At 53.2% G+C, this 8,100-nt stretch overlaps 1 protein-coding gene across 1 annotated transcript; it reads left to right on the top strand.

Annotated features, from left to right (window-relative positions):
• The first annotated feature begins 2,264 nt into the window (after positions 1–2,264).
• On the top strand, positions 2,265–7,667 carry LOC111561627 (60S acidic ribosomal protein P1-like). Its single transcript, XM_045033592.1, has 2 exons — positions 2,265–2,497; positions 7,304–7,667. Exons 1-2 carry the CDS (start codon positions 2,265–2,267, stop codon positions 7,665–7,667), a joined length of 597 nt encoding a protein of 198 aa, XP_044889527.1.
• Positions 7,668–8,100: the final 433 nt, after the last annotated feature.

Genomic DNA, 8,100 nt, shown 5'->3' with positions numbered 1-8,100 from the left:
CCTTGTCTCCCTGGGAAGGCCCACCGCATCTGGAGATGATCGCCTTTGTTTCCTCTAGATCTCTCATGATTTCACTTTTTTTATATTCACATTTCTATCTATCGGGAATTTGCATGAAGTAGGTGTCTGCGTTTTTCCCCCACGATTAACTAATTCTCTGCCTCCATGTCTACACTAATTTGAAATGCCACGTTTAGCATTTAGGAGGAACCGACTTTGCCCATCTCCGTTACCTGGTTAATTCTTGTGCTAACCAACTCAAGTTTTAGTAAGGATAGCTTCGTGATGTTATTTCGATATTTGAGAACGTGGTTCTCTTTAACACTGATGGCCCTCTATCTGTATTATTTAATAGCTGTGTAAAAGCATAACTTTATCTAATGATGGCACCAAAAAAGCATACTATCTGAAGCCTGTGGCAACCGCTTTGGAAACGTAAGCAGCAGTCCCCAAATGCTGTATACATTCAGGTTTCCAAAGACCTCCTTTCGCTGCAGCGGTGTGGAGGAATAAAAGCCACAGCGTGTAATCCTAAGGAGGGAGAGAATCAGATGTGCATAGCCCAAGGGTCACCCTGGGATGTGCAGGATGGACAAATCATGAGTCCCGTCTTGGTTTGGGCTCCCTAGAAGCCAACTCTGAGACAAGGATTTGAGTGCAAGCAGTTTCTTTGGGAGGCATCCCAGAAACCCAGCAGGGGAGTTGGGGAGGGAGGCAGGGGAGGGAGGAAGATGAGACGCGTGCCTTCAGCAAGCCAGTTACTACAGTGGAGCTTCATTCTGGTGACCTCGGGGACCTGTGTGGACCCTGGACCTCAATTATCCCACCCACAGGGGTAGGAGCAGGGGCATTTATGCAGCAACTCCCCTCAGCAACCGACCAAGAGGGGACCTGGAAAGCAGGGAGGGCTCCAGGGAAACGCTGCGGGCTTTTGGAAGCAGGGCAGGCATGCGCTACCCGGAAAGCCGGAGGGGTCTGGGCACCGACCAGCGAGGAAGCAGGTATGGTGGCCCAGGAGCAGAGGTCAAGACCCAGACAAGGGCAAAGGGAGGGGAGGGGAGAGTCAAGAGGCCTTTAGGAAGCAGAATGGGCAGGGCTTGGAGACCTGAGACTTGTGAGGGTGTGGGAGGCAGAAGAGACTGGGGTGACCCTCAGATTTCTGGCCTAGAAGACAGATGGATGGTGGAGGAAGGACCTAAATGGAAAACTCAAGAGGCAGAGCCAGGAGGGAGTCTTTGAAGCGTCAGGGAGATGTCCAGGAAACAGATGGGCACTTGGGTCTGGGGCACAGTTGGGAGGTAAGTAGAGGGTGGTGAGTCATCACTGAAGCCATCGGAGCCAGGAGTGTGGATGAGAGGGTCCATGCTGAGGAATGATCCAGGTTAGGGCGAGAGGTGTGGTGTGCAAGACCCCAGGGAACATCCCACAGATGCGCAGGAGCGATTGTGAGTGAAGTTTGACATGGGCTTGTCTCCCCCTGGTTCCCCAGTGATTGGGAGGCCCCTCCCATCCTTCTGGGCCAAGAGGGGTGACGCCAAGGGAGAGGGTGGGAGGGGAGAGAGGGGACAGGGTGATGTGGATTCCAAAGGAGCCGACAGCTGTCAAATAATATAAAACCTCATATGTTAATAATTCTCACAATTTTGCCAAAGACTTAATGGCTGGCCTGTCAAGAGCAGTGACAGAAGCTATTATGGAAACAAGATGGGAATATTTTGGAGGCAGCATCGACAGCACATCCCGTCCCGGGCCTCCAAGGACCAGGAGGAAGACAGCAGGGCCTCCTGCCAGCACCACCAGGAAGGCCACGTGCTCAGCCAGAAAGAAGCTGGGTCATTGTGGATTCAAGCCATTGACTGTGGATTGATCACCCATGAGGACATTTTAATTAACCGTCAGATCCCAGAGCTGCCCCATCTTTCCTGTCACCCACCCTCCCCGATCTGCAGCCACCTCCACTCCCAACACACACACAAAAGGAGAAACCGGCCAACAGCACAATCCAGGGAGAGAGAGGCACCCGGAGGGTTTCAGTGGCTGGAGGGAGGGGCCGTGGCCTGATCCCACTGCTCTAGGAGCTCCCTGAGGTCTGGCGCCGCTCACGGCCACCAGTCCTGGGACCAGACCCAGTTCTGCGGCTGACTCACCAAATGAGCTTGGACTCATCACTTGGTTTGAAATGCTTCCATGGCTCACGTTTAAAATGCGAACAATGGAAGAGTAAATTAAAGGACAAAGGAAGAGTAAATAAAACATGCGCAAAAATGCTTTTGGAGCTTCGCAATCTCAGAATCACCTTGCACAACTCCCGGAGCTACCTTCTGCTTCATCTCATTGAGCTCTCCGATCTGTTCCGGGAGGTGGCGTCCTGGTCTCCGCGTTTACAGGTGGAGACCCGTGAGGCCAGTGCCAAAGCTGAAGTGGGCACCCACCGCGCATCCACAGAGCCGGAATGTGAGCCCCAGGGCTTCACTCCGGCACCAGAATCTGCCTTCATGTAAGGGATTCTTATTAGACTAATAATCATGACGACTGCCGCTTGGAAGTGCTTACTTTGTGCCAAGAGTCATGCTAAATCGGAGCCTCTCAAACTTGGCTGGGCACCAAGGGACCTCTGGGCATCGTGTTGAAATGCTGATTCGAGTGCAGCGGGTCTGGGGTGGGGCCTGAGATTCTGCATTTCCAATAAGCACCCAGGAGATGCCGATGCTTCCAGTCTAGGCACCATACTTTGAGTGCCAAGTATAAATGCTTTCTCTCATCTAATTGGCACAACACCCTGTTGAAAAGAAAGCCACAGGCTTGGGGCGCCTGGCTGGCTCAGTCGGTGGAGCATGTGACTCTTGATCTCGGGGTTGTGAGTTCGAGCCCCATGTTGGGTGTAGAGATTGCTTAAAAATAAAATCTTTAATTAAAAAAAAAAAAGAGGAAAAGAAAACCACAGGCTTAAAATGGCATCACATAGGCCAAGCCATCAAACCTGAGGCTTAATATCTAACATAATCGCGGTTTCAGCCTCCCCAGAAATGTAAGGCTTAACCAGTCAGTTGGGAATTTTGTGATCAGCACCAACGAGGCAATCTCCACATACATAGGCCCTCTCCATCCCCCAAAGATGAAGTAATCCACTTAATGAGACCCCTTGCCCTTCCACCTAAGTGCAGGTGACCTTGCCTGAAACAATCCTTTCCTGATTCATGAATCACTTAACAGAGCCAATGAGATGCTCAAATTTACTCGGTCGATTTTTTTTTTTTTAACAACCCCTATGAAATAAGTACTCTTGGGGCGCCCCGGTGGCTCAGTCAGTTGAGCGGCCGACTTCTGCTCGGGTCACAATCTCGCAGATCATGAGTTTGAGCCCCGCATTAGGCTCTGTGCTGACAGCTCAGAGCCTGGAGCCTGCTTCAGATTCTGTGTCTCCCTCTCTCTCTGCCCCTCTCCACGCTCATGCCCTGCCTCTGTCTCTCTCAAAAATAAATAATTTTTTTAATAAAAAAAAAGAAATAAGTACTCTTATTATCACCCTTGTTTACAGAGGAAACTGAGGCCTAGGGAGATAGAATAACCTGATCGGGTCATGAGCTAACCAGAAGAACCAGGATTTGAACCCAGGTCAGCTGGCCCGTCTACCCACTTACCCTCGGAGCCCTAACACCTCCCCAGCGTTTGCCTAGAAAGTCAATGACCAGGGGTAGGTCTCTGAGGATGAGCAGGACCCATCTCCAAATGCCATCACATGGGGAGTTATGGCTTCAACATAGGAATGGGTGGGAGGGGTTTGGGGGGGAGGAGACATAAACTTTGAGCCCATAGCACTTAGTAAGAGAAGAGGGTGCTTCCCACCAGAGAGGGCCCTCCAGGGCCCACTCTCCCACAAAGAACAAAACCACGAAGCTCCAGGGAGTCCCCAGTGCTCTCTTTCACACGGCCAGGAAACATAAAGACACCCTCTCTGGGTCCTCCTGCCCCTGCTCCTTCCCACCTGCCCCTGCTCCCAGGCCACTGGGCTGCAAGCCCACACTGCCTGCAGCCACCCGCCCACGAGCATTAATTGAAAATTAATCCGCTCGGTACGTGCCAACGAGCAAATCAAAGCTAAGTGTCTCAATTAGGAAGAGAAATGGAGTCGGGCACTCTTCTCAGGAGCCGGCTTATTTATGGGGATAATATCATTTTTAATGAGGGGAGCTACTAAAAGGCACAACAAATGCAACATTTAATAGAAAAATATTACAGCATTCCATCAGCGGAATGCTGTCAGGCGGGGGCAGCCGGAGATCCACGGATACCCGGGAATCTATCTGTGGTTGTGTGGGCGCCTGCGTACCAGCACCCGTGTGTATGCGTGTCTGCGCGAGCACACACAGCTATGTGCACACGCGTGTCAGCGTGCACGTCCACGTCTGAATATGTGAATATCTATACACGTGTGTCTGGGCCTGGGGGAAAGGGTGAATCATTCCTGAGTTTTTGCCACACAGGGTGGATTCCCCACCTCCCTCCTAAAGTACCCCCATTCAGGGTCCCGGGCCAGCCAAATAAGGTCTCAGAGTATTTCCCAATACTTAAGGGGGACCTGGTCTGTTTAGTCCCTGGAGAGCTGTAAGTGTCTGTCACCTACCTCCATGGAGGGTCATAAAGGGGCAAATTAGACTCGGGGCCCCAGCCTCCTCTGGGCTCTCTCACATGTGAGCCATGGCGGTTCCAGCCCACCATATCACTGACGGCTGCAGGACAAGGCCCTCAGGGCCCCACTGCACCGCCCCAAGCTGGCACCAGGCCCAGCCACCCCCTTCAGCCTTGGTCTCGGGTTCAAGAGCCAAGGACTTTGCTTGCCAGGCCCAAGTCCAAGATCCCCACTGCCCCCCTCCTCTACCCAGGTGCAACCCAGACCCAGACCCAGCTCCGTAGCCCCAGCTCAGGGTGGCCTCAACTTTAGCATCTGTGGAATGGGGAAGCAGCTGAGGTGGGCAGCTCAGAACCCGGCCTGCCCTCCCCTTCCCCCAACACAACATGCACACATCGTTCTCCTTGCCTCTGCTCATGTCAGAGCCCTCCTGGAGCAGGTCCCAAATCCTGCCCTCAACTCCCTTGCCTGGAACAATACCCCACCACCCCCACCACTGCCCACAGGCAGCTTCTCTAATCACCTCGCCCTCCTCAGGCTCCTCCTGAGATGTCAGTGTCCCCAGCATCAGATGGGAATAAAGCCTGCCTCACAGGGAGGTGGTTTGCAGTATCCCCACCAGCACATGGGCCAGAGTGACTCGCGGCTAGAATCAGCTTTGTCACTGTGACCAGAATTACAACACCACTTTCCAGCCCCGTACAAACCCGCGGAGGCACAGAGTGGGGATTTTTAATCCTTGGGTCGCGAAAGAGGAACCTGAAACTCAGAGAGGCTGAGAGGCTTGACTGAGGCCACACAGCAGATGTGAAACACGAGCGCGTTTGTAGAGGTTCCAGAGGGCACTGGAAGCCAGGCACCTGTGGCCAAGACCTGGGCTGTCCCACTTCAGAGAAACTCAGAGAAGTCTCTAAGCCAGGTGACTCAAGCGTAACCCAGCCATGCCTTCCACCAGCTATGACTTTGGACTTGTTAATTAACCTCTCTGTGTTTCTGTTTTCTCCTTGTGGGGTTCTGTCAGGGTGAAATGAGCTAATACCCATCAAGGGCCTAGAATCACGCCTGGCACATGATAAACCGCCAGTATGTATTGAGATGTTGTTACTAATATTAGGCCACCTTACCCCCAATCGCCTCTCCCTGGCCAGGCAGCCGGAGCCATCCATCAAATGGTCTGTGAAGGTCCTCAAGGCAGGGCCTCTCCCTCCCTCAAGCGTCTAGCGTGGGAGCCCACGCTAGCTTCCTTGACCCGGGCCACGTGCCTTCCCCTACGCTGTCATTCCTCCCTGCCCTGCATGCTTATGTGTTTGTTATGCATCTTTCTAGGTGTGTGTTAGCCTTGAATGTTTCAAAAGTAAAATAACAATAATAATAAAACCAAGCAGGGATTTGTGCCCAGCAGAGGGGTACCGACGGGGCTGTAGCTGGTGATTATTCATTTAACGTCTGCCTCCACGTGACCCGGGGCAAGAACAATGTGTGTCCTTTCCCGCAGTTTCGCTGCACCTAGAAAAATCTCTCGACGTGGTAGGTAAGCAATTATCGTCGGAGAGAGGGAGCGAGCTGAGGGCGGACTCTTCCCTGGGTGGAGATCAGAGTCTTTGAACCCTCAGTCTCAGGAGGGGAGACTCCCACTCCAAACCAGGAGCCAGAACTGGGGGCCTCCTCCTCCCCCCCCAGACCCCAGGCACCTGCAGATTGACGACATTTGAAAGTTAACTTCCCACAGAAGTCACTCTCCAGGATTAATATTTATTTCTTATGAAATTTAAATTTTTCAGTGTAATTAAATTTTTATTCGTCATGAGTTATAGGTAAAAATATTTATAACTTTCCCTTTCGCGCCACTGAGGATGAGTCTTGGATGGAACCAATTACCCGGGCCTCCTCCTGGTGACTGCTCCGGGGGGGTCGAGGGCAGGGAGGGGGTCAGAGGGCCGGCGGGGACCAGAGCCGGCATCCATCTCCCCAGGCAGCCTTATCAGCTCTGCCTCCTACATCCAAGCAGTGGAGGTGACTGGTAGGAGGGGGAGCTCAGAACTACCCCGCCCCCAAATTCCTGGCGAATAACCCAGTGGGAGCTGGGATCAGGGCCAGAGAGAGGCCAGAGGGAGGCTGGGAGAAGACAGGAAAATGAGGCCTCAGAATGAGTGCAGGAGAGGAGGGAAAGACTGCAGAGGGAGAGGACCCACGTCTTCCCACCCCGGCGCGGAACACGGTGCAACAACCTGTCGAAGGCAGCCCCTGTGGCCAGGAGATCGTGGCCCTTGGCTGTGGGGCCTTTAATCATTTTGTGCCCAGCCTGAAGGGCGCATCTTCAGCAGAGATAGAGAGAAGTGTGGAGGGGGAGCCAGGGGCCACGGGTTCTGAAGCCAGGCAGGCCAGCATCCAAATCCTGGTGCGGAATGACCTGGCACGTGTCGCATAACCTCCCTGAACATCAGTTTCCTCACCTGTAGGATGGGGGCCTGCAGATCACATCAGATGATGTATAAAAGGCCCGACACACAGCTGGGGTTAATAGTAGAGGATCCTGGCCCTTCTTCCCAGCTGCCGCTGAGGTGCTCGGTCCTTCCAAGGAAGCTAAGGTCGCGTTGGGGTGGGGCCCTCGCTTTATCCACCAGTGAGGAGCCCCCGCCCAGGAGAGCCCACTCAGCACTCCCCGGCACCAAGGTCTCCGGCTCAGAGCTTGCCTGCCTGCATCTACTCAGGCCCAGCCCTCATCCTGCACAACGATGAGGTCACAGTCACAGAGGATAAGACCAATGCCCTCCTTAAAGCAGCGGGTGTAAATGTGGGACCTTTCTGGAGGAACGTGTTTGCAAAGGCCCTGGCCGAAGTCAACATCTGGAGCCTCATCTGCGAGGTAGGGGCTGGAGGAGCCACCCCAGCAGGAGATCCCGCTCCCCCCTCCGGGGCTGCCCCTGCGGAGAAGAAAGTGGAAGCAAAGAAAGAAGAATCGGACGAGTCTGGTGATGACACACGTTTTGGTCTTTTGGACCACACCTCTCCCGTAACCTGTTCAGTAAAAAGCTGAACTCTTAAAAAAAAAAAAAAAAAAAAATAGAGGATCCTGGGCTGTCTATCCACTGACGAGGAGCTCACTACCTCACAAGGATAGTCAGCTATCTTCTCACTAAAGCTGAACCCTTCACTCTTAAAAATGGGGCTGTCTGGGGGCGCCTGGGTGGCGCAGTCGGTTAAGCGTCCGACTTCAGCCAGGTCACGATCTCACGGTCCGTGAGTTCGAGCCCCGCGTCGGGCTCTGGGCTGATGGCTCGGAGCCTGGAGCCTGTTTCCGATTCTGTGTCTCCCTCTCTCTCTGCCCCTCGCCCGTTCATGCTCTGTCTCTCTCTCTGTCCCAAAAATAAGTAAACGTTGAAAAAAAAAATTAAAAAAAAAAATGGGGCTGTCTGGACTCCCTGTGATCTCACATGAATTGCTCTGGAATATAATTCCCCGAGGCACTG

Source organism: Felis catus, chromosome C1 (genome assembly GCF_018350175.1).
Source record: "Felis catus isolate Fca126 chromosome C1, F.catus_Fca126_mat1.0, whole genome shotgun sequence".
Taxonomy (NCBI): domain Eukaryota; kingdom Metazoa; phylum Chordata; class Mammalia; order Carnivora; family Felidae; genus Felis; species Felis catus.
The sequence above is the reverse complement of the archived record's forward strand: the minus strand, read 5'-3'. Positions and strand labels throughout refer to the sequence as shown.